This window comes from Glycine max, chromosome 20, assembly GCF_000004515.6.
Source record: "Glycine max cultivar Williams 82 chromosome 20, Glycine_max_v4.0, whole genome shotgun sequence".
Classification (NCBI taxonomy): domain Eukaryota; kingdom Viridiplantae; phylum Streptophyta; class Magnoliopsida; order Fabales; family Fabaceae; genus Glycine; species Glycine max.
The window spans coordinates 47,513,238-47,537,947 of record NC_038256.2 but is presented as its reverse complement, the minus strand read 5'-3'; the positions used below and the strand labels follow the sequence as shown (position 1 = coordinate 47,537,947).

The window sequence follows — 24,710 nt, the reverse complement described above, 5'->3', positions numbered from 1 at the left end:
AAAGCACTAAAATAACCGATACAAAATTTAAATAATGTATAATATCTCATTATTAAGAGATCTAGTTGATTGATTGAACATATCCACTAATATTTGTCTTTCTAAATAGAAAATAATATTTAATGTAAATGAAAAAAAAAAACAACTCTGTTTGATCATATCAAACAAGCTTATTTAACTTATCTCCAATGAATTATAGGAATCAAAGTAACTCACTTTTGAACATGGAGCTCTTTATATAAAGTTTAAAAACTTGAAGTCTCTCAATTTTTTTTTTAATTAAAAGGAACTTTAAAATGACAATCACCACATGTCTAATATGTATCTTGAATCTTCATGTGTCTAATGTAACATTTTCAGAAAATATGTAAATATTGAATAGATATTTAGCACGATTAGAATCACATATTAACTATAAATATATTCAATAAAAAAACACATACAACATAAAAAAAAAGTATGTAAAAAACATAAATAACAAAATGAACACAAAATATTAAATAAGCCAAATATACATAACGAAAATAAAAGGATGGATTCTTTAAAGAAAAGAAAACGAAAATATAAAGAAATATCAGTTATTTAATTTCATACCAATTGCTAGATGTCTGTTTATGATTGTGTTGGTATGGATGTTATTTAGTTTTACTTTTACATGAAAATGGAATGCTAACGCGAGTGGATAAACTGTGAAATAATTATAGGTTAAATCGTGGATTTCGTTCATGAACAAAAAATGTGGATTAGGTGTGTGACTGTTAGAAATTTACGTATTGTTCTAAATCAATTATTTAATTTATCTAGAGAATTGATTAAATGGGAGTCATATTGTTGTATAAATTCTATAAATAATTTAGAGGAGTTATGACTCCCACTCCCACATACATTATTTGGTTGAGTTTAATCAAACAGCCAATGAACAAACCTGAACTTTTGGCTGCAAATTTTCAAATTCAACCCAATGCATCTCAAAGACTTAAGACAAGTACTTGTTATTGTTTCGTGCTTTAAACCCAAAGATTACGTTCCTGAAATGAAAACCAAAATAAGACCTAAATCATGACAAGTCCATAGAAAAGGAAAACTAACGAAGATAACTATAAATTAAGCTATATAAAGGAGAAAAATACAAATTATTATAACTAAAAATGCTAACAAAATGTGGTAGGAAATGTGATGCATCATCACTGAATATTTTGTTTGCAAGACTTAACTCATGTACCCCAACGTTATGAAACTGAAGGAGCTTCTGTATAGATTTGTGAATTATCTGTCCCTAGTTCCGAAATATTAATTGGGTCAGGCTCTATAATGACATTTTGCAAATTCAATTCATTGAGCCAATTAAGGGACTGCAAAAGAGCTTATGCCTCGGCTTCTATTGGGGTAGAAGTCCATGAAAAAACTCCTGACTTAGCCAACAATACTGGTTGTTATATAAGAATATCCATTTGTGTTCCTTAGTTGTAGTAACGAGAATCAAGTTTTTTTCCTTTTTGGGCTTAAACATGTTTTTTTTATCCCTTAAATTTGGATCATTTTTATTTTTGGTCCCTAAAATTTAAATTTATTTGTTTAGCCATTAGAAAGTGCTTCTTTTTTCTTTTTCCGTTACGTGTACAAGGACATCTTTTTCATGTTTCAACAATTAGGAAACTTAGAAAATTAAATGAGCAATCAAAAATTAAGGGAATTTAAACACACGTAAATAGAGTATAAAGATTAAAAAATGCAACACAAAAAAATGTAATTAGAGGTAAAAATTGACTTAACTATTTTTTATTACTTAATTAAATTTGTAGTTATTATGAAATATACATTCCTTTGTTTTTTTTACTTAAATATATTTTTAGTTGTTATAATTTTGGTGTTTATAGGTTTTTATTTTTTATTTTTTTAGGCCCTATCATCATGAGCAAAATTCTATTGAAAGATGGTAGGCAAACAAAGTGCTGCCTTCTCACAAGTCACACCAACTGAGACTTATGCAGGCATATGTTTTAGGACTTAAAAGTTTTTAATATTTGAGAATTATTAACATAATTTTTTATGGTTGTAAGGTTGATTTAATGGTTGGAAAAGAATAAATAAGAGTTAAAAATTTGAGGAAGAAGGAAAAAAAGGTTGCATTTAGAATTTTTTATTAACATTTTAACAAAGACTAACAAATAATATTGATAGATAAAAAATATACCGTATAATTTTGTTATTTTATGAATAAATTTAGGAGTAAATAATATTTCAAGAATGAAAATTATGAAATTGAAGATTAATTAAAAATAAAAAATAAAATTAGTGAGTGTACTTTTGCGAGGCAAGGTGAAGTAGTGAAGTAACTTGCTCAAGGGACAAAGCAGATGTGGTTCTGATATAAATAAAAATTGATAGACACTTTTGCTTGCACATATAAAACCTTCTTTGGCGCCTGACATAGAGAAGAAGAAGAGAGAGTGATGGAGTGCGTATTCGGATTGGTGGGTAATGGGTTTGCGATCGTGGTGGCTGATTCATCGGCGGTGCACAGCATCCTCGTCCACAAGTCCAACGAGGACAAGATCATGCTCCTCGATTCCCACAAACTCATTGCCGCTAGCGGCGAGCCCGGAGACAGGTATCTACTATCTAGGGTTAGGGTTTCTTCTCTCCTACTCTCTTCCAATCCTCTGATCCCGTTCCTTTCCGTTCTGTTTTAGGGTTCAGTTCACAGAGTACATTCAGAAGAACGTCGCCTTGTATCAGTTCCGTAACGGCATCCCTCTTACCACCGCCGCCGCCGCCAATTTCACGCGTGGCGAACTCGCCACTGCTCTCCGCAAGGTATCTTCTAAACCCTATCTCCCATATATCATCTCCTTTCTCACTTTTAGGAAAACAAATTGAGAAGCTAAAATCAATTTATGCATTTGCTCCAATTTAGCTCTATTAGAGCAATTCATATTCTCCAAACAGTCCCTAGACCATCCATTAGTTGGTTAATGATTCATTTGGTGCCTCAAATATTCATTTGCTTTTTTCTACAGAACCCATACTCTGTGAACATCCTTCTTGCTGGTTATGACAAAGAGACGGGCCCTGAACTATACTATATTGACTACATTGCAACGCTTCACAAGCTTGAAAAGGGGGCTTTTGGTTATGGCTCCTATTTTTCACTGTCAATGATGGACAGACACTACCATAGTGGAATGTCAGTTGAAGAAGCAGTTGATCTCGTTGATAAGTGCATTATGGAGATCAGATCCAGGCTCGTTGTTGCACCACCGAACTTTGTTATTAAAATTGTGGACAAGGATGGTGCAAGAGAGTACGCATGGCGTGAATCTGTCAAGGATGTTCCTGTTCCTTCAGCTTGAGTAACTCTGTCCCTAATTTTCATTGGACTTCTTTCTTTTCGATTTGCCCTGCTTTTATCTTGCTACAATTTTTTTACTGGTCTTGTAATGTCTCTGAAAATCATGGTCTATAGATGCTCTAAAGGAAGACAGTTTATCATTTGAATTAAATATGCACGATGGCTAGTTCTATTCAGAAATGAATTTATGACATTGTGTGAAGTAGGCTTGACTTTAATGAATCTGGATTTTGGGTCCTCTCTTGTCTTTCTTTGCTGTTATTGGGTGATATTTCAAGTGTTGTATTCACCTGAGGATTTCAGTTTTTGGGCTTTTTTGCCCCCACTTTACCGGAAAAAAAAAGCAGCAAGATATGGTCATGTTGGAAAATCATTTGAGAAAAAATTTACTGGCTAACTCAGTAGTAATGGTATTGTGTGTGTATATATTAATAACATAATCCATCAAAATAATGTTAAACGTATTTTGCATGTGTGAAAAAATCCCACTTTTATTTTCAAATAATAAATATTAAATTAAAAGTAAGCAAGGGCATCACGCCCAACAATGCTCCAACTCTACCATAGTGACTTTGTTTGAGTCAAATTTTATCAATCATTATTTGAAAAATTTGTGAATACTGATCAAACCCATTTTTTGTTAAGATGGAAACAATGAATGGAGGATTGAGAAATTTGTATTGATCAGGAAAACAGAGTTGTGTGTATAGCACATGAAGTACTGCTAGCAGAATTTAACTATCTGCAGCAGTTCTCCTTTTGAGATAACTAAGTAAATGATGCACTGCATCCGTGTGAGAAACTTTAGGATTGGCCATGATGTTGACAGTAAAACAAGTGTTTAGCCAAGAAATAACAACATATTACAACCTTCTAATCAGTCTATGATTTTTTGAAGGATTTGGTAGATCACCTTAATGGGAACTTGCCTTGAGATTTAGTATCCATTGGCAGAATTGCTGGTTTGCAATGAATGAAACCAGTATCCTGTAACATTGATACTACATATTTGATATTTCCTTTAGGAAAAGTATATTCTTTTCTTGGAGTAAGGTAATTCAATGCTGAGAAAATGCTTCAAGTTGCCAAGGATTTCGAGTTTGAGGGTTTTGTAGAGATGTTGCACTTGCTTGATTACAATGGGATTTAGGGTAACTATTATAATATCACCCACATAGACTAATAGAGCTACATAATTGGGACCTGACCCCAATGTGAGAAGGGAAGAAGTACATTTAGATTGAGTGAAGCCCCTTGGCCAAGGAGCTGTTGGAAACTTGGTAAACCATTGTTATGAAGTGTCTCTCAATAGAGTGGGTCAATAGAGTGGGTCCATTCTCCATTGAGCCTCGAGATCACTTTAAGCAATTCTCTCTATGGAGTGGGAAAAGCTCAGTGGATAAAAGATGGCAAGTCCTTTGGGTAGCTCTATCCATGACTATTTGGAAGCATAGAAATTCTTTGGTGTTCAACAACCAAAATTTCTGCTCCGAAAAAGTCATGGATGAAACTCTTTTTCTCACTTGGTCTTGGTTAAATGGAATGGAGAGAAATTTCCATCTTCATTTCAACCAGTGGTCTACTAGACTTAAGGAAGAAATGTCTTAGGGGTGTTTGGTGTCTGGGTCCCCATCTTATGAGATATTTTCTGTAGTTGGGTTTGGCAGAATATGCCTTTGTAATTATATATCATTTTCAGTACACCTAGTACTGAAGTTTTATTAATACTATCAGATATTTGCAGTGCAAAAAAAAAATGAAGTGTCTCTCAATCCATAGATTGACTTGTGTAATTTACAAACAATATTGCCCACCCCCAACTTACTCGAGAGGAAGATCCATGTAGACCTTGTATACTTGAGAGGAAGATCCATGTTGACTTTCTCAAAAGATCACCAAGAAAAACATTGTTAATGTCTCCTTGAAGTAATTGCTGCTAAAGACAAGAACCGTTACTATGGCTAATTTTACAACTGGTGAAAAGGTTTCTGAAATCTATGCCAACTTGTTGAGTGAACCCCTTAGCTACCACTCTGGCTTTTAACCTTTCTACCCTGCAATCTGCCTTGGTGTTTACTTTATAGATCCATCTGCCTTGGTGTTTTCTTTATAGATCCATATGCAACCTATGAGTATTTGCCTTAAGGTAAATGGACAGCAGACCATGTATTATTTGTCTCCATGGTTGATAACTCTTATTGCATTGCTACCGCAATTCAGGAAACTTAACAGCTTAGTGATAGAAAACAGGTTCATAGATGTTGGAGACTTGCATGACAAATGACTTGTATGTGAGTGAACATAATCATAGGAAATATGGTAAGTTATAGGGTAGTTAGGGCAGTATTGCACTGAGTTCTGGAGGTAAGTTGGGGGTTTTATGGGTCTGGTGGATATTCTAAAAGATTGGTTACATGATCTATGTCAGGTCTTAGACTAGTCAATTGATGTGTTGTGCTGTTTTGGGTTGTTGAATTATATAAAATGGATATAGAAGAATGGCAATAAATAGCAAATGAAGAAGAAAAGGTGGGAAGGAAATGCCAACAAATGAATGATCAGCATCAGGAGTTGAGTTTATGGCTTGTAAGATGTAACATATTAGCAATCAACTAATAAATGAGTTGTTGACACTGATCTTGAGAGTTGAGACAATGGCAAAAATACATTGAGGCATGTCAGAGACTTCATTCACAATTATTTGTACCATTAGATGGTTTGGTCTTGGTCTTGGACTTCATTGAGGCATGAAGGCTGAAAATCATTCAATTCTTCCCAAATTCCCATGCAGATGTGAGAAATATCGACTGACTGATTTTAGCCGCATAAAGCTAAAAAGGTCTTTCTTCGACTAATTTTCTGGTTCATTTTGTTGTTTGAACAAATCTTGAAGGTCTTTCTAGATATCTACTGTGGTATCAGCATCTGTCATATTATTACACTGTAATAATGTCTTTGGATACGGAATTCAAAATTCAAGAACCCGATGTTTCTTCATCAAGAGAGAAGCCAAGGATTTGTGCCATTAGGTTTTGCAACAAGAAAGTTTTGTTCTTGCATTCAAGGTAAGCTTCCTTGAATGAGACTTCATGAACTATAATTGTCATTGGTTAAAAGGTTGAAAATCCAGAATTAAATTGGGATTGTAAGTTGGATGCAAGAAACAGGGACTATGACGATTGTCAATGGCTGATAAGCGAGCCATGGGGAGAAAAGAAGAAGCTAACCGAAGCCCAAATATTGAAGCAGAATTTAAGAAACAAACAGAAGTAAGAAAATGGGAGAGGAAGTTGTTTTTTGAGTGACACCATGTTAAAGATGGAAAAAATGAATATAGGAATAAGAAAATGGTATTGATTAGAAAATGAGTTACAAAAAGGGGGGTGGGGGGTGGAGGGTGGTATACACTTTAACTAACTACAATAACTAACTTTATAATTAACTACACCAAAACTTTTTATGGATTCTTTTCATCATATAAGTGAACTTGATATCATACTTTAAGACTTAGGTTTATGGGTTTTGTCTTCATTTATATAGTGTTCAACTTTCTCATTTTTACATAATGTGAGACTTCACTTCACACTGTATTCAACAATTTTTTCCTCAAGTGTGAGTCTCTTCTACATGGTAGTCTTTCTTTCGAGTAAAAGTCATTTTCATTCATGAGTATTTTCATAGTGGTCATTAGACTTCACATACTTTAGATACTTGTACCATCTTTGAGTTGGTCACCAAGTCAAACTACTAACTTTGCTACCAATTGTTAGTAATAACAACTTTGAATTCTAAAAAGAATGAGAGAAATCACACGGACACACACAAACACAAGAGATTTAACGATATATATATTTAATATAATATACGTGTACATTATCTTAAAATTACATACATGTTATCAAAGAGTGATAGATGCAATATAACATAACAGATTTTATAACAAAAAAGTCAAAATTAATATATATTTTTAAGAGTAAACAAAATCTATAAAAAAAATTCAGGACTTTTAAAAGCTTCATGTTCATACACTTCAACAGGAATTACTAAAGCGCAGTTCCATTGACGAAACTCTAATTAAACTTGTTATTTTTTTAAGGTACTAAATTGACTTATTATATCCGCTCAAGAGACAATTATCACTTATTAGTACGATTATTCTAGCATCAATTATTTGAATGGCCTTAATTTCACTTTGATGGTATACAACCGTTAGAAATCACGCTTACAAGGAATGCGGTTCACGATCTCACCATTTTATTTAATTAAGTTTGTAAAAATAAATTTATATTGGACAAAAAAATAAACAAAAATAAATTTATAATTTTTGGGAATGTTCTCATCCTGCTTTAAAACAAATTGTTCCCAGGTCACTCGGAATGTTCTCATCCTGATTTAAAATAAATTGATCCCAGATCACAAAAACATTAAAGAAAGCTGTAGCTTTTCATCTCTAGTTTAAATTTTGGGCCACTATCAATAATTTCTCTGGACTCGAGTTAGCGAAGCACTTAATTAAGGAATTGGATCCTGGAGGAGTGGGGTGATCAGAAGATTAAATTGTCAACTTGAGACATTTGGAACAAGCATGCTGACCCAAAAAAGTGGATACCAGAAATTGTAGTATCGTAATATCATTTTAATCCAAATTTATGTTTATGCTTAAACTTGTAAATGATTGATGCTACAACAAGCCAAAATTATCACCAGCTTGCACTGTGGTCAAAACTGAAATGAGTGCAAAAAATCCTGATCCTATCAAAACTAAAAAAAGTGACAGCTTGCTAATTCAGCCTCTGCTTGCTCTTGCTTCTTCTCATCTTTGCCTTAAATCTTGATTTTGCCATCAGAGTCTGTACTGTATTTGCAAAGTTCCCAACAGCCATTAAGACCAACAGGACACCGCAAAATATTACCTGCCCGAAGAGTTCTATCAATTATAAGGCTATGGCTAATCTATGCAACAAAATATTACTGGATTTATTTGCTTCTGTTCCAATCAATCAATTGATGTACAAAATAAAGTCAAGTAACAAGGACAAACGAACTAGTACCTGCCACTCAGAAACAACCCCAACAACTGCAGTCCTGAGCAACAACAGTCCAACATATGCCTCAAATCCCTGAACCAAGAAAGGAGTACAAATATAATTCAAGAATGTCAAACCTCTGCGCTATGTCAGGTCAATGATTTCCAGAATGGGAATAAAACAAAATTTCAGTTTTAAAGCAAATTAACACAAGATTTGCTTCTCAACTAATCATCAGTCACTCACAACACAAATCATGAACGTTATAGAAACATGAATATCACATGAGAATAAAAAACCGGCTCATAGTCATGCATATAACTTAAGTGACATATATCATAGCAGCCATGTTACCTGCAACGTGAAAAGTATGGGACACAATAACCACAGTTGGCCATCCACACCAGCTGTTTCCCCCCACACAACATCCATCCTCTTAGCCTAAAGTACAGAGAAAAACACGGATCAAATATATATATTAACTATAAAATGCTATAGGGAAAAAGAAAAATTTAATCATGATTGAACAGGACGATTGAAAGTTTGAGGGTGGGTAAAATATAACTAAAATAGAAAAGGAAAAAGCAAGTAAAAATATATTATTTAACAGTATCACCTTTCCCAATGCAATACGAGTATAGAGTCTTTGGCGTTGATATCTGTTTTGCAAAAGCATTGCAACTCCTTGCATCATAGCCCACTGTAGAAAAAGTTGTACACCTCTCTGCATGCATTATTGAGACAAACAATAGTTACACAACATGATTAAAAATAAAAAAGGAAGAAAAAACTATATGCACAGGGCTAGGAAACCAACCTGCTTTTTTGCACAGTCTGGTTGTCCTTTAATCTCCCAAGTGAGACTCACGAGGGCCATCACCATAGCACAATAATGATGATATATCCACCTGTAACCATATAGTAAGTTTATTTGCCAAAAGGTTTCCCAATATGCAATGTAAGGATGACAATATCAACACGCAAACCAAATAAAATTCCTGTCCGCCCCTTCTTTGAATTTAATAGAATACAGGACAAAGGGGCATCAATTATACTTCTGTCATTAGATGAGACGAGAAATTAGACAGATGGGCATCAATTACGATTCCCTTTTTTAGACGAGAAAGGAAATTATCAAGAAGTGGAAAATATCCTCTTTACAGAAAATGCCAAGGAAAAAATTACAAGCTCAAAAGAGTTAACTAATTGCTTTGCAAAATATTCAAAGGAATGCACTAAAAGAACCCATGAGCTGAAGCCCATAATTAAGCTAAGAAAAGCCTGTCTTACAAAATATGAGAGAATAAACCACAGCAAATCTGGCATTTGACGCCATTCAAAAGAACCAAACATCAACCAAATTAACACAGTTCTGAAACATCATATTCAGCTCACCACCAAAACCTCAAATGCAGCTTGAGAAAAATGAATAACCTTTAAGTTAGGTGGACATATCCAACACTACAAATAGTCCAAACAACTCACTCTACTATTGCCAAGCTACCTGACAATGCAAGAAAATATATTCCTATTCATATGTAAGCTTTTATAATACTAATATAAAACTATTCATGTATCTTCATTTAATAGCCTAAGCTTTAGGAATAGTTGGTTTGGGACAAACATAAAAAACATGTACATCTTGCAAGGTAAGCAAATGATGAAAATACGGGGAAAGACACAAAAAAGAACTCCCAACCAAAATTCTCTCAGAAATGAAATGGAACCATAGTACATTCCAAAATAAGTAAAGAAAAGAAAGAGGGTAGAGAGACAAATTTCCAAGAACTCAATTTAATAGCAAAAACCCAAAATTTAACATCCACAACCATGCTAATGAAACCATATTAGCTCTTGATCAACTACCTTGCCGCTAGGGCAACATTTATGAACACTATTCCTAAATCCTAATCCTCCATCTATCATAGGCTTATGCATTACACACACAACCCAACTAATTAAATATTGCCTCCTACTATCCACCACAGCACAGTCAAGTTGTAGAGTATGAAGGGTTCAATGATCAATAAAAAGTTATACAAGTTTCACTCATGTGATTAAAGAACAAGCAACGAGCATAGAACCAGGAACTCAATACCCATTAACTATGATCCATGCAAACATCAAGTTTAATGACTATACCAGGGACGAATATCACTTCCATTGACTCTCAATATGTTCTCTCGCAATGCCAAACCGGTGTAAAGGAATAGCAGCCAGGCCTGATGATGACAAATGATAATACTCAATGACAGATTGCTGACAAATATTTCATCATGCAAGCAAATAAATACTAACCTGACATAAAATGAAGAGGTTTAAAAGAAAATACCTGGTACATCTGAACAGGAAAAGTTGGCAAGCATCCAGACCAAACCCAAGATCTTAGAATAAGCAGTGTTGCCGGAAAAAGCAGGAATAGCAGGGCAGTTCTATCCTGAAAAAAATAAGTGACATTTCCATAAATGTTTCACAAACTTTTTCTACATGGCAGCATGCACACGTGTGCAGAGCATGGTAGTAAATGGTGAGATTTCAATGTGCATCAAGTCATGTGGTGATGCAATATTTACTGGTGATTTTATGAATTTCACTCCCTACCCCTACCCCGATTAAGCTTGCGCTTTCCCTGCTGATTTGAGCTTCACCATTTTTGAGCAATTCACTGGCATGTTGTGCTCTTTGCAGCAACTCCTGTCCCATCCAACCTCTGATCTCAAGTTTTTTGTAGGGTTTGAGTGTTGCTCTTCAAGGTGTCCTCTGTCCTATTTTTTTTTTTTTTCCTCCTTGTATTTATAGCTTGCAATTCACAGCCACCACCTTAACGTTAAACTTATTAAGAATTTGATGCTGTAACCTTGTATTCCCTGACTTTTGTTGTTATTTATGGTAATTTTGTCCGGACTATGTAAAATGTGAATTTTGATAATGTAATGATGAATGGTCCTTTAGTTTTGGGTAATGTTTTGTTTTTGAGAATTTATATGATAGTGGTACAAATTATTTATCCTGTATACATAATCTTTTGTATGGCGCCCATTAACATATCTGCTATGCTGCTAGAGTGGTTTTGGGGAAGGCTGTCTGGGATTAACAAATAACAACTACCTCGTGGAATTACTCAATTTCATGTCAACCACGTTATTTTCATGCAATGCCTTTTATTTTTTTATAATAGGCATTTAAATGTGCACAAACTCTGCAAGTATAAACACAAAAGAATTGTAAACGAAAATAGGAAATCAATCAAACATTCAATTTCTCAGAAGCACAAGACAAGTTTTGGTATCTTTCAAAATCAACAAGCTGCGGAAAAGCAGCAATCAAGATGAAAATGATAGGAAAAAGAGTTTAATGCCTATGGCAGTGACAGTGTAAAGTCATCTAATGACAAATCACCATTTGAATTACTTTAAGATAATTATTTTAAAAGTCAACAAACTTACCATACATGGTGGGTTATGATTGGATGACTGTGTAAAATTACACTTTGAGTACATAAAAATCTACAGCATAAAAACAAGTAAAAGCGTGGTCTAAAAGTGCAAACAACTATTGCAACAAACGTGTAATTGTGTGAAGCAAGAAGGGAAATGACAAGTATTAGGTTGAATTAGAAGGGTGTGCATGAGGATTGAGAGAAATATATAAATATATACCCTGTAACTGTTGTATTCCTCTTTGACCTTGAGCTGAACGTCCTTCCTGGAGGCACGAACATTGATAGGACCCAGAAACATCCTCAGAAAGCTTCCTAAAGCGATTGAATCAATATCATGACATAGGTCACATTCCATTAAAAAGAAAGTTGATTATGAGAGATGAGAAGAAAAGTAACCTTGTGCATGGCCAGGGAGAAGCGAAGAGGAGTCACCGTCAACGATGATGCATCTCGCTCTCTGCAAATCTTCATCCAACTGCAACCAAAAAACGGGATCAATCCATTCAGTAAAGGAGTAATGGAATTGAGGAATAACAGAGAGTGTGTGAGGGTTAACATACCTTATCGGCTAAGGAGGGAGGGATTTGTTTGGTGGAGACAAGAGAATCGAGAGAGGAACGGAGCGAATGGATTCGGGAATCGACGCGACGGACACGTTGCCGGAGAGGTTCCTCGTCGCTGGAAGCCTTAGAGATGTGAGCGGAAACGGCGTCTTGAACCTCCTTCGCTTCTTCGACCACGCTTGCCACCGATTCCTCAATGGATGAAGACTCTTCCATTGCTTGTGGCAGTGCCTCCCTCGCCACTCACACACACGCAACAACAATAACCAATCTAATCTTACTTACATTTCCCCTTTTTATTTCTTAATAAATATTCTCGTGACACTCTTTTCTTTTCCTCCTCACATGGACTTTATTTATTTTTGTGGATCTCCTTCTTTTATTTTTTGTTTGCTTCTTAAATAAACAAAAGCATTACATCCCCATTGTAAAAACAAAAAAACTCGTGTCACTGCAAAATAGACATCAAACTCAATTTTTCTTTAATCAGTATTTTTTTATTGATAAGATGACATTTAAGGATCCAAGATTTCTTAGTAACAATTGCTTTTTTTTTATACGATATTACTATAATTATGACCTTAGATTCTTTAGTAATATCTCAATATATTCTTACAGGTCTTAATATTTTGAATTAATTAATTTTCAATTAAGACTTAATTATATTTAAAAAAATTTACCCGTCCCCAAAAATATATTGTACAAGAATCTCTCCCCATAAACATAGCATGTATTACCAAGTTAGTTACACTCCTTTTGACATGCGAGCATTAACTTTAACACTAGACAAACAATGTAGCGAGAGGCGCGTCTAGCTTTGACGTGAATTCCTTTTGTATTGGGATATAAATACTATAATTATAATTAATTCAAGAGTTTTTATTAAGATAAAATTACATTTTTTTTTCAACAATTACATGAATCATCTTTACCGGCTTACTGTTTTTATAAATAAATAAAAAATCCAAGCACAAAATGACTAATTAATTTTTAAGTTGTAATCAAGATATAAAATTAACTTAATGATTAGGATAGAGTAAAGGAATAAAAAAGTGGAGACATTAGGATAGAGTAAAGGGATAAAAAGTGGAGACAGATCATGAGTTTGAATCCTTCAACTGATATTTTTAACAAAATTAATACATTAACATTTTTCAATAAAAAAATCTAAATCATGATTAATTATTGTATATTTTTTTGAAAAAAAATATTATGAGCAGAAAGTACAATAAAATGAAGGCAAAAACTGATATTTTTCTTCCGAGTACAAATTTACATTGTTTAGGTTCAATGAGGACATAACTAAGTCTTGAGTTAACCATTGTTGTGTTTTTTGTTTGAACTTTTCGTCCTGATGTTTTCACATGTTTAAATTTTATTTTGTAGAATTTATTTTTGTGGATATCATCCTTTTTGTTTTGCTTCTTAAATAAACAAGTATTAAGTTTTGATTGTAAAAATAAAAACCCGTATTTATGAAAAAAGATATCAAACTCAATTATAAAAGTAATAGTTTAATTAGAATAATTCAATCATATATTTTATACCAACAAGGTGTGATATAATTGGTATAATTTTATTCCTTAAACATGTGATTGAAAAATATCTTTAAGTAATTAGGCACGAGTGATTAATGTGCTTAAATTAAGGTCGAATCATTTGGATAGTACCGAGTTTGATCTTCGACATAAATAATTATTGATTAGACTTTATTGACCTCTCGACCAAACTTTCGATTAGTCAGATTATATTTTTCTAATAAACGGGAGGATTAAGACAAAAAAGAATTATTTTACATTTACAAAAACATATGAATAAAAAGATGTGAAAATAGTTAGGTTAAAACATTTTTTGGTGTAAAAATATTAAATAAAATCAAACATGTGCTAATCCAAATTACGCTGCCTTAGGTTTTACTTTGTGTGGGTGAAGTATGGTTGGTTTGCATTTCTTTACATCTAAAATAAAAGAGAAGAATAACTCATGTGTCGTTAGTATGTCTGAGTACATTTGGGTGAATATGGTATCATCCAACTACTGCCAACCTCCGGGCAATCAAATAAAGAGGATTATGGTATGCCCGTTGAAAAGTTCTTTCAGGACAGGTTTTGTGCTGGTAGGAAGCGCACCAAACATCTAGAAAAGTGCATACTAAAGACTCCTATTATCAAGAAATGATGAGGGAATTTGGTAGTAGGGAATGATTAAATCACCACTTAATGCACTCAATAATGAACATGGACTAGTTTTTCAATGCATATAAATATAATACTGCCTTTATCTCAAGTATGGAATAAGGAAGGACATCCAACGAAGTTTATATTTCGTTGTTAAATAATGCTTATTGAAACCCTTGTTTACCATGTTTTTAGGCAAGGCTTACTTAAAGAATTTTTACATGATTCACCGAGACTACATACTACATACAATCTTGACTCATCTAAAACCATGCGGACTTCTAAATTACTATCTTTACTAAAAAAACAACTATTAAATTAAAATTGTAATAAAATCTTAAAATAATTGTAACTACAGTTATCTTAAATGCGAGTATCTTTTAAAATACGTTTTCTCACCTTCGAGAAGCTCAATTAAAAAATGATTATCGCCCTTAAATAAATTTAAGAAATAATTTTAACAATTCTATAAGAGTCAAAAACCTTTTCAATGATTTTTTCCCCATACACGTAAATCTTAAAAATCAATTCAAATCCAAAATCGCATGCTTAGTAGTTTCAAATCCCTTTCAATTGGATCAATATTCATTAGGGATACTCTCATAATATAGTATACCCATTTGTTTTTTGTAACACTATCAACTCTAACCTTTCTAACGAACATTTCATACTTCTACGTTTCACCCTACAAAATGCATCCCTCTCCTCATTTTATAGCTGATAGTTTGCTCTACTTGATTCCGTGTTAAAATAAAATTGGTATAGCAATATTTCTGCCTCCTATTTGAGATTTCAACACAAATATACAGCCATCCGCTTCCAAATTTTTTATTTTGACAATTGACAAATATTACATTGATCCAACAAAATGGTGCCATAGCACCTTATTATAGCCACAAGACGAAACTTTGAGATGTCCTTATTCTGGAACGGACAGGAACACTCTAATCTTAAAGGACATTTATAATTTCAAATAAAGGGCACCCTATAAAATAAAAAGGGAAAGAATCCCTGTAGTCTGAATATTCAAAATGGACTTACGTTACATTCTTTGCTAAGGCTACTTGGGTGAATCAATAAATTCCTGACTGCAAATACATTCCGGTCAAAACACAGGGACGACACCTTAAATATGGAGACCTGCGAGAGCCAAGAATGCTGCTGCAACTTTGTCTTCCTCTTTGTGGTTGAACACAAACAACTGTTACCAAAGCAGCAACACAAATTCTCAAATCTTCAATGAAGAAACTGGAATTTTTTCAGCAGATGGAGATGTTTCCTTGAAACCCAACATCTTGTTTAGTGCAGCAATATAGGCCTTGACACTGGAAACAACGACATCCATTCCCGCTCCAGTCCCACTATCAAAAAAATGAAATGCCATGTCACCATGAATCAATTAGAAAGAAGATCTAGACACACAAAAGTAATCCACTTTTAGAATTCACCATACCTAAATGTTCGAAGAACAGCTTCTCCAGTTAAAGCATGAGTAGTACTAGTACTTGTTTCACTCTCCCCACGAATCACAACCCGGGTAGTGGCAATTGCATCGATGCCTTCCGTGACTGCATTCATTGAGTACTCAAGAAGTGTTACTGGCTCCTGCAAAAAAATAATAAGAGTACAAGATTCCTCCATCATACCAATAGTGATAACAATTCCAGTATAATTCAATTAAAAGTACAAGGGAAATCAGGAAACATCTATAATGTACAGTCTGCCATACGGCAGCTCTGCCTTTTGTCCTATTTCTAGATTTAATCACCTGAAAACAATAGTTGGCTATGGTGACTAGAATTAATGGTTTAGGGATAGGGAAGAAGGAAAAGAGAGAAACACAGCTGGCAATAATAAACCAATAATATCGTCAATATGATGTAATGTATTAAAATCCCCTAACCTAACAAGCAAAAACGAATATATACAACTTCAAACCTTCACAATCAGATCCACAGCCTTGTATGCCGAATCCACTGGTCCTGTACCAACAGAACAAGCAACATGTGTGCTACCATCACTACTCAAAAGTTTGACAGTTGCTGTAGAAAGGCCAAGAGTTCCACAAGTCACCTGCACCAGATAGATATTGATTGGCTTATGTTTGTTCTATTATTGTCAAGCCATGATAGCAAAATCCAAAATATCAATTTACCTGCAAATCACCAAGTTTCCAGACAGGCTCTGCTTGAAAAACTTCATCTGATACCAATGCTCTGAGGTCAGCATCAGTAACCCTCTGATATAAAATAAAAGCAAGTTAATCAGCATGTATCCCTCAGATATAGAACTAGTTATTTCATCCCCAAACTTTGATTCCATACAGAAAAGAACACTGGCTTCATTTATTACTGGCAACATTAATAGCTTGATATCAAACTTTACTCGTCAAAGAGACACCAACTTGTTGACTGAGCCAACACTAGCCAGATTTAATGACTTACATAATACTACCAGCAACACTAGTTCTGATTTACCTTTTTTTGCTCAGCCACTGCTTTAAAACGCCAAAATAAAGTCTGAACTTGGTCGTCACTAAGTTCATAACCAAGCTGGAAAAACAGAGAATAACTCATAAAACAGAAGAGAAATTCAATAAGCCTATTGTTTCAATTCAAATATTCGTATGCATACCTCTTCAAGTCGCTTTCTCAAAGCATGGCGTCCACTGCAAAAATAGTAATAGAAGTTTTCATTAGAAAGAGAATATAAAGAGTAGACAAATTGATTGCACAAGGTATCAGAGAAAAGAGCCATTAACAAGACAACAAACAATAAAGAGCCATGTCTTTTGAAATACAGCAGTAAAGATACACTAAATGACATTAATTATTACTTTATTAGCCTACATACAAGTTTCCACAATTAGATGCTAGATACCCTAAATGACAGATAATACAAGTACTCTTAAAATGTTTTATAGATTAGAAGTTACTGTAGCATTACCATACCATACAGGTGGCATCTAATGCTATGAGTCGTCTAGTAGTAAAATTCAGAATTCATGCATAAGTATTTGAAGTATATAACTCAATCCTCCACAGTGCTGTCAACTGTCAAAACTAAAACATTCCTGATAGTCAACCACAGGCATGGAACAGATAAGATGAACAAGTATGATGCTTCTGAGCATCAAAATAAAGCAGGCCTAGAATCATCATTGTTCCCAGAGTTTCACCCTGCCAAAGTCAGGCAACTTCTTGTGTACTCACTCAAATATAACCAGTATGCTTGTACCATGAGGACTTGCATAGGTCCAGAAAGCTAGAGCCATAATGTTTTCTCATGTTAAGATGAAGAGAACTCAAAATTTTATATTATCAGCAAGGGAACAATTTCCTGATCAACGTTTTGTAAGAGATGTTGTATATGACAATGAACTTTCCAAATGTATGAATAAAACTATGTTCTCAATATGTCAGTACATTATGAGACACTTCACAAAATGCCTATGGCTTTCTATGTCTCTTCTTCATGCATGTGGGCTGTTCTCTCTATACAACTATTTTTTCAACATGGTATGAGGAACCTTCTCAAGTCTCAACTCTCAACAAGTGGGTAAAGAGTTTGATCAAGAGCGGATAAAAAAAAAAAAAGAGTTTGATCAAGATGAAGAACATGGTGTAACATTTTGAAACTCAGATCAACATCAAAGTTTACCAGGATTCCCTTGTACGCGGGATTCTCAAAGCTCCAGTCTTATAAAATTCAGTTCACATTTTGTTTGGCAGTGAATATTCACATCAAGCCAACTTAAGTAGGCGATAAACATAAAAATGATTAAATAGCCAAAATCATGCTTAAGAATCATTTAGTTGCAGCTATATAGAAGGATAAACTAAACTATCGTGGCAACTTGTTTCATCATGTCATGCTGACAGCAAATGTTGAGCATATAAACATAATACTTAGGAAATGATAAATTCTAAACAATTTGAAAAGAACATAGGAATTAGCAGTGTGTACAAGATCCATGCAGAAATAAGTGTTACAGAGAAAAGAAAATAACATACCTAAGCTTCCCCAGTACAATACCAGCTTCATTGGTTCTTTCAAGTCCAATGTCCTCAGGTGATATTATTTCATATGTACCTTTGTGTTTTAGCATTCCATCCTACAACAGTTTTTGAAGAAGAAAAAGGGCTGAAAATCAAAGGACAGTATTTGATGAGGGCTTAAGGCCAAGTCACCTAAAAAATAAAAGGTATGATCTCAAGTAAGGAACTAGAGTTTAAAATATTTAACATGAAGAGGGAGGAGAGAAAACACTAAAGTGGTTTTAGTCTGCATATTATTTTGGTTAATTTCGGTTTGAGTAATCACACCAAGTAATCATTCTTCTTTCATGGTATGTATCAATAGTAACTTTTTTTTTTTTAGAATTCTCCCAAAAGTAAAATGCACAAGGACCTAAAACAGAACAAAAGAAAGGTGCTGCATCCAGGGACAAAAACAAATACAATGAAGCTTCTGCTAAGACATGTCATCTTATCAGTAATTTTGGGCATACATGTTGGAGGAAAAGGTGCAGCTGTTGCTTATTGAAAACTCATTTCTGCCAAGGCTCACTTTTTGTCCCATGATGCAACTAATTTTGATTTTTGGCCAATATTCTTAAGTAGTTTCTACTAAGACATGTCATCTTATCAGTAATTTGGGCATACATGTTGGAACACAAGGTGCAGCTGTTGCTTATTGAGAACTCATTTCAGGCATATGCACGCAATTATAAACTTCAACATCATACAATGTTAAGTACCAAGGTCCAAGTCCCATTACATAGATATACAAGGATATATCTAGGCTAAAATATGTTTTTCATCCCTATAAATATTGAAAAGTTCGGAATTCGTTCTAGCAAAATTTTCAGTGTTTTTCGTCCTCATAAAATTGAAATGTGTTGTTTTTTGGTTCGGAGCTAGGCTTCAACAAATCTAAGCCTATGTGACATTTTTTAAAACTTAAATTATAGGCTAAAATATGTTTTTCGTCCCTATAAATATTGAAATGTTCGTAATCCGTCCCTACAAAATTTTGAGTCTTTTTTTCGTCCTTGAAAAATTAAAATGTTAGTTTTTGGCTCGGATGTAGGTTTGGGTAAATCCAAACCTACGTGTCACTCTTTCATTGGTTCCATTGATGACCATAGGAGTGAGTGATTTTTGGGGGTTAAAAACTATCACAAAATGTAGAGAAAAAAAACCCACAAATTTGTAAATTCCTCTTCCCTAAACTCCTTTTTTTTTTGCACTGCAAAAATCTGATAGTATTACAAAGGCAGATTCTGCCAAACCCAACTACAAAAGAGTATAGCACATGAGCTGAAAACCCAAACATCAAACACCCCTAAGACATTTCTTCCCTCAGTCTAGTAGACCATTGGTTAAAATGAGTATGGAAGTCTTCCCTAAACTCCTTCTTCCCTAAATTCAAGAGACGCTTCACACGATCTATTGGCTCCGAGAGAGAAGTGAATTCAAAAGCTAGGTTGTTGAGTTTGTCAGCGATGTTTGAGAGTGAAGGCGTTAGATTTTCGAAAGGAAGGAAAGTTCAAAAAAGAAGAAGATAACAGTGTCAATAAGGTGGTGTTAACCATTGAAGTTGAACAGAATATTTAAAAAAGAAAAAATTGTTTATTTAAATTCGAAGAAGATAAAGAAAGTTAGGAAAGATGGAGGAAAGATGGAGGTTAGCAAAAAGGGATTTACAAATTTGTGGGATTTTTTTTTCTGCATTTTGTGACGGTTTTTAACCCCCAGGAATCACTCACTCCCATAGTCATAAATGGAACCAATAAAAAAGTGACATGCAGGTTCGAATTTACCTGAACCTACGTCCGGGTAAAAAAGTAACAGATTTTAATTTTTTGAAGACGAAAAAAGACTCAAAATTTTGTAGGAACGGATTACGAACATTTCAAATCTAGCTCTGAACCAAAAAATAACACATTTAAATTTTTTGAGGACGAAAAACAACCAAAATTTTCGTAGGGACAGGTTCCAGATTTTTTTATTTTATTTATAGGGACGAAAAACATATTTTAGCCATATATGTATTTTGACATAACCAACCTGATGTATGCCACTTTCATGGGCGAAGGCATTAGCTCCCACAAGAGCCTTGTGTGGCTGTAACTGCAAACCAGTGTACTCTTCGACCTATAGGAAAAGGTTACAATAAATGGAACAGTCGTTAAAGGTTTTTAAGAGAAAGAAGAAATAACAAAAAGATCAGTTTAAGATATAAGACCATCCTGCTCGTCAGAAAGATGTGCTTCGTATTAATTCCAGTGTAGAGATTGCCATTGACATGTGCTCCGCATCTCAAGGCCATCACAACCTTAAAGAAAGAAAGAAGATTTCAACCACAGCAACATTAAACAATCATGCTCCAATAAAATGTTACTTGAACTAGGCTAGGCAACAGAAAATGGACCCTCACCTCTTCTAGGGAGGCATTTCCAGCCCTTTCACCAATCCCATTAATCGTCACTTCCAGTTGCCTTGCACCAGCACGCGCACCCTGAAAGCATCCAAGAGCACACAAACTCAGAATCCACTCTCACTGCCTGCATGATTTAAGAAGTAAAACACAATTTTAACCATACCTCTATAGTGTTTGCAGTAGAAAGTCCGAGATCATTCTGGCAGTGGGTGGAAATAATAACATTTTCAATTCCAGGGGTATTAGCTTTAATATCAGCAATCAACTTTCCAAATTCACTGGGCATAGTTATACCAACAGTGTCAGGTATGTTGAGCGTGGTGGCCCCGGCCTTAATAACTTCTCCAAGAATTTCATAAAGAAACTCCCTATCCGACCTGGTAAGAAGTAAAAACACAAAAAACAAACAATACTCAGTGTACAAAGTGACACCGTTGATCAATGAACCATTTAAATACAAGGTTTTTAATCATGGTCGAAGTTTTGTCGCATTTTTTAATATTCGGGGAAATAGGGGACATGTGCTGCTAATGTGGCCTCCAAGGTTTTTAAACTGCGGTCTCAATTTCGTTGGGAGGAAATTGACAAAATGGCCACAAACAATTGCAGTTTTGTATGTACCAAATAAAAAACAATTGCAGTTGTGATGCATTCCAAAAACCTTTACACTGTGGGAAAAATTGCAATGTAAAGGTGTGAACTGTTCTATCAAAACCTTGGTGACAAACAAGAGATTCCAAAAACCTCAACATTGAGGCTAAAATTGCAGTGGCTCGGACCCTTTTTAAAAAAACCTTGTTTGTTTACTAAAATGTTAATGTCACAGTGAAAGTGATAGTGATAAATAGTAACCTTCCAGCATCTTCAGGACTGAACTCGACATCTTCGCAGCCCAAGCTACGAGCGAACTTGACCATATTGCGGGCAATGTCGACGACCTTGTCTTTGGACATTCTCAACTTGTACTCCATGTGAATGGCGCTGGTGGCGATGAAGGTGTGAATCCTGGGCCTCTTGGCGTACTTGACGGCCTCCCAGGCTGTTCGAATGTCCTTCTCGTTGCAGCGGGAGAGGCCACAGATGACGGGGACGTATCCGTCGTCGTCAACGGCGTTGCCGACCTCTTGGGCGATCATTTTGACGGCCTCGAAGTCATCCTTGGAGGCGGCAGGGAAGCCGGCCTCGATGATGTCGACGCCGAGCTTGGCAAGCTGCCGCGCCACATCCAGCTTCTCCTTGGAGGTCATGGAGGCGCCCGGGGACTGCTCGCCGTCGCGGAGAGTGGTGTCGAAAATGCGGACATAGGAAGGGTCAGGAATGCGGTTCGGGATGTACGGAGGACGCCGTCGAGGAGAAGCAGAAGGAGAAGGAGGAGGAGGCTCCGATTGGGAGCAGGAAAAGGCGAATCGGGATTTGGAGTGGAGAGAAGAGCGTGAGGTTTGAGGGAAGCGGAAAATGAGGAATGTGTTGTTGCTGTGGTTTTGGTTGGGGCGGTGAGAGGTGGAGGGAAAGAGGATAGGATTGCGGATCACGGTGGCCATGGAAAAACCCTAGATAGAGAGAGTGTGCTGAAGTTGAATATTCAGTTTCAGTGACGCAAACACTCACTGTGGTGGCGTCTCGGATATATACCAACTCAGCGGCGCCGCTTTTCCTTTTCTGCTCTGCTTTCAGATAGAGAGAGTGACGTGGATGCAACAAACTACTGTATTCTTTTTTTACACTCTTTCTGCAAATAAAAACAAATATAATGTATATAAAATAGGAAGATGATCAGAACAGATTCCTTTGCATTTTTTATATAATTTACGATTCATAATTATTTTATTTCTTGTCTTCAAATCATGTGTGTGAATTTAAAATGAAATTAATAATTTCAAATATTAGAAATGTGTTCCTTAAAAAAATAAATTATAAATGTGGTTTAATAAAAATGATTCAATAAAAGACAAGCAATATTTATAAAATGAACAAAAATAGAAATGTCAGAATTATTGGTATATGAATAGAACTAATTGAGAGTTAAATCAATTCATTAGGCGAGTGTAAGTAGTAATTTTTTGTCAACAATTACTTGATTAATCAAATTTCTTTTCTTTTTTTCTTCTTCTTGCTTTTAGCCCGTATTGCCCAAGTGAACCAATGCATGTTGTTTTTCTTATTTCAAAAAGATACTTTTATTTTTACAGAAATATGATTTCGTTCAAAAAATTTACAATGAGATCGAATCACATTTTTATTGTATATTTTTTTATGATTTTTTAATTAATTATAGATATAAATTACTTTTTTAAAGTGATTAAATTAGTTGTGATATAAATTACGTTTTTTAAAATTGAATATACAATTAACCTTTTTAATAGTAGTCTGTATTATCTTTGTTAATTAAAATTGAATTAAATAATAGATAGAAGTTATCGTTTATAAAAGTATTTAAATCAATTATTATATGAATTACCTTTATTAATAGTAATTGAATTAATTATGATCTTAATCTGTATTATAATTAATTTGATTAAAATTAAAAAGGTAATTTGTGTCATCATTCATTTAAATTTAAATAAAAAAGATAATTAATTCAAAAAAATTTAATGTAATTATAAACAAATTAACTTATATCTACAACTAATTACACTTTTTTTATAAAAAAATTAACAAAATAGAAACGCATTTCGTTGTGTGGGAGGAGGTGAAAAAATAACAACTAGAATATGTTTTCATTTTGTTGTATAATTTTTTCACCTCCTCTTACACAAGTGAAGTATTTTTTAGTTGTATGCTTATATAACAAACACATATTTATGTTAAAAGGATGTTTTGGGAATATTATTTTCTAAAGCATGTGGGATGTGAATAGAAAAGTGAGAGAGAGAATAACAACTCCCATCTCTATTGGTCGGCTGAACGTCCAGTAGCCCAATAGTTGTTTTGTTAGTGTGGGTAGTGAAACCAAGAGGGTGTCAAGCTCACTTCGCAATTCTCATACGAAGACCGTTAGTTCAAGAGGGTTATCGGGAAGGAAGGTTTCTTGTTACACACCACAAAACTCTCATAACACTTCTTTTACATTTTGAAAGGTTAATTCAGAATTTAAATTTCCAATTAACCTTTAGAGTGTGTTTGGATGAGATAAATTCTGAAAATTTTAAATAATTTAATTTAAATTTCTTTATTTTTAAAATTCTGTGTTTGGATATCATGGTTGTGCTGTTGAACCAGCTTGAAGAACTTCATCAACTGGTTCTTCTCCTTCAATGAAAGCTTCTTGTCTCTAAAAATCGCTCCTCAAGAATCCAGCACATTCGTCAAACCCGCATTCACTTCATAGACAAAGCTCTCGTCAATTCCTTTGAACTCCAAATATTGCGTCGCGCCCGATTTCATCAACAGATCGATCGTCTTGTTCGTGCATAACATTGCCCTTGGACCTCCCAAATCGATGTTGAATTTTCACTAAGAAACGCGAATTCATCGTAGGTTGTGGTTTTCGCATCGGTGCAAAGGGGTTGGTGGACAAGGTCGACGACAATAATGTCGTCAGAGTCAGAGGATGCGGCAGAGGGGAGGGAGTGCGGGGAAGTGAGATCATGGAAGGAGAGAGAAGCGAAGTGGCTGCCGTAGAAGGAGTTGGGATCGAGGTGGAGGATGGTTTTGTCGATGGCGGAGGCGACGATTGCGATGACAGATTCCGAAGGGCGGTGCCGA

The 24,710-nt window shown here is 34.7% G+C and overlaps 3 protein-coding genes across 4 annotated transcripts; 1 reads left to right on the top strand and 2 right to left on the bottom strand.

Moving 5' to 3' along the window:
* Nucleotides 1-2,400: 2,400 nt before the first annotated feature.
* LOC100306158 (uncharacterized) lies at nt 2,401-3,516 on the top strand. Its single transcript, NM_001251551.2, has 3 exons — nt 2,401-2,611; nt 2,694-2,817; nt 3,021-3,516. The coding sequence occupies exons 1-3, from the start codon at nt 2,454-2,456 to the stop codon at nt 3,351-3,353; spliced, it is 615 nt and encodes a 204-aa protein (NP_001238480.1). The 5' UTR covers nt 2,401-2,453; the 3' UTR covers nt 3,354-3,516.
* A 4,442-nt stretch (nt 3,517-7,958) lies between these two features.
* LOC100813451 (transmembrane protein 120 homolog) lies at nt 7,959-12,753 on the bottom strand. The gene is made up of 10 exons (XM_003556518.5): nt 12,382-12,753; nt 12,218-12,296; nt 12,039-12,133; nt 10,712-10,816; nt 10,522-10,601; nt 9,197-9,287; nt 8,996-9,103; nt 8,734-8,820; nt 8,404-8,472; nt 7,959-8,265 (listed from the first exon to the last, which is right to left on the bottom strand). The coding sequence occupies exons 1-10, from the start codon at nt 12,598-12,600 to the stop codon at nt 8,134-8,136; spliced, it is 1,065 nt and encodes a 354-aa protein (XP_003556566.1). The 5' UTR covers nt 12,601-12,753; the 3' UTR covers nt 7,959-8,133.
* Nucleotides 12,754-15,365: 2,612 nt separating this feature from the next.
* Nucleotides 15,366-22,731, bottom strand: LOC100812918 (2-isopropylmalate synthase 2, chloroplastic). 2 transcript variants are annotated; one of them, XM_003556517.5, is made up of 12 exons: nt 21,858-22,731; nt 21,169-21,382; nt 21,003-21,083; nt 20,811-20,900; nt 20,633-20,719; nt 18,575-18,675; nt 17,196-17,229; nt 17,039-17,113; nt 16,717-16,800; nt 16,500-16,634; nt 16,015-16,166; nt 15,366-15,922 (listed from the first exon to the last, which is right to left on the bottom strand). In XM_003556517.5, the coding sequence occupies exons 1-12, from the start codon at nt 22,544-22,546 to the stop codon at nt 15,790-15,792; spliced, it is 1,875 nt and encodes a 624-aa protein (XP_003556565.1). In that variant the 5' UTR covers nt 22,547-22,731; the 3' UTR covers nt 15,366-15,789. The 2 variants fall into 2 exon arrangements, with proteins under 2 accessions (XP_003556565.1, XP_040869427.1); XM_041013493.1 differs by lacking the exons at nt 15,366-15,922; nt 16,015-16,166 and adding an exon at nt 16,180-16,405.
* Nucleotides 22,732-24,710: the final 1,979 nt, after the last annotated feature.

Coding starts and splice junctions, on each gene's coding strand:
- LOC100812918 (XM_003556517.5), bottom strand. CDS start 22,546: ATGGCCACCGTGATCCGCAATCCTATCCTCTTTCCCTCCACCTCTCAC. Junction 16,635..16,716: donor GGAAACTTGGTGATTTGCAG/GTAAATTGATAT, acceptor TATCTGGTGCAG/GTGACTTGTGGAACTCTTGG. Junction 15,923..16,014: donor GCTGTTCTTCGAACATTTAG/GTATGGTGAATT, acceptor TTTTTTTGATAG/TGGGACTGGAGCGGGAATGG.
- LOC100813451 (XM_003556518.5), bottom strand. CDS start 12,600: ATGGAAGAGTCTTCATCCATTGAGGAATCGGTGGCAAGCGTGGTCGAA. Junction 12,297..12,381: donor CTCCCTCCTTAGCCGATAAG/GTATGTTAACCC, acceptor TTTTGGTTGCAG/TTGGATGAAGATTTGCAGAG. Junction 10,602..10,711: donor TTCCTGTTCAGATGTACCAG/GTATTTTCTTTT, acceptor TGTCATCATCAG/GCCTGGCTGCTATTCCTTTA.
- LOC100306158 (NM_001251551.2), top strand. CDS start 2,454: ATGGAGTGCGTATTCGGATTGGTGGGTAATGGGTTTGCGATCGTGGTG. Junction 2,612..2,693: donor AGCGGCGAGCCCGGAGACAG/GTATCTACTATC, acceptor GTTCTGTTTTAG/GGTTCAGTTCACAGAGTACA. Junction 2,818..3,020: donor TCGCCACTGCTCTCCGCAAG/GTATCTTCTAAA, acceptor TTTTTTCTACAG/AACCCATACTCTGTGAACAT.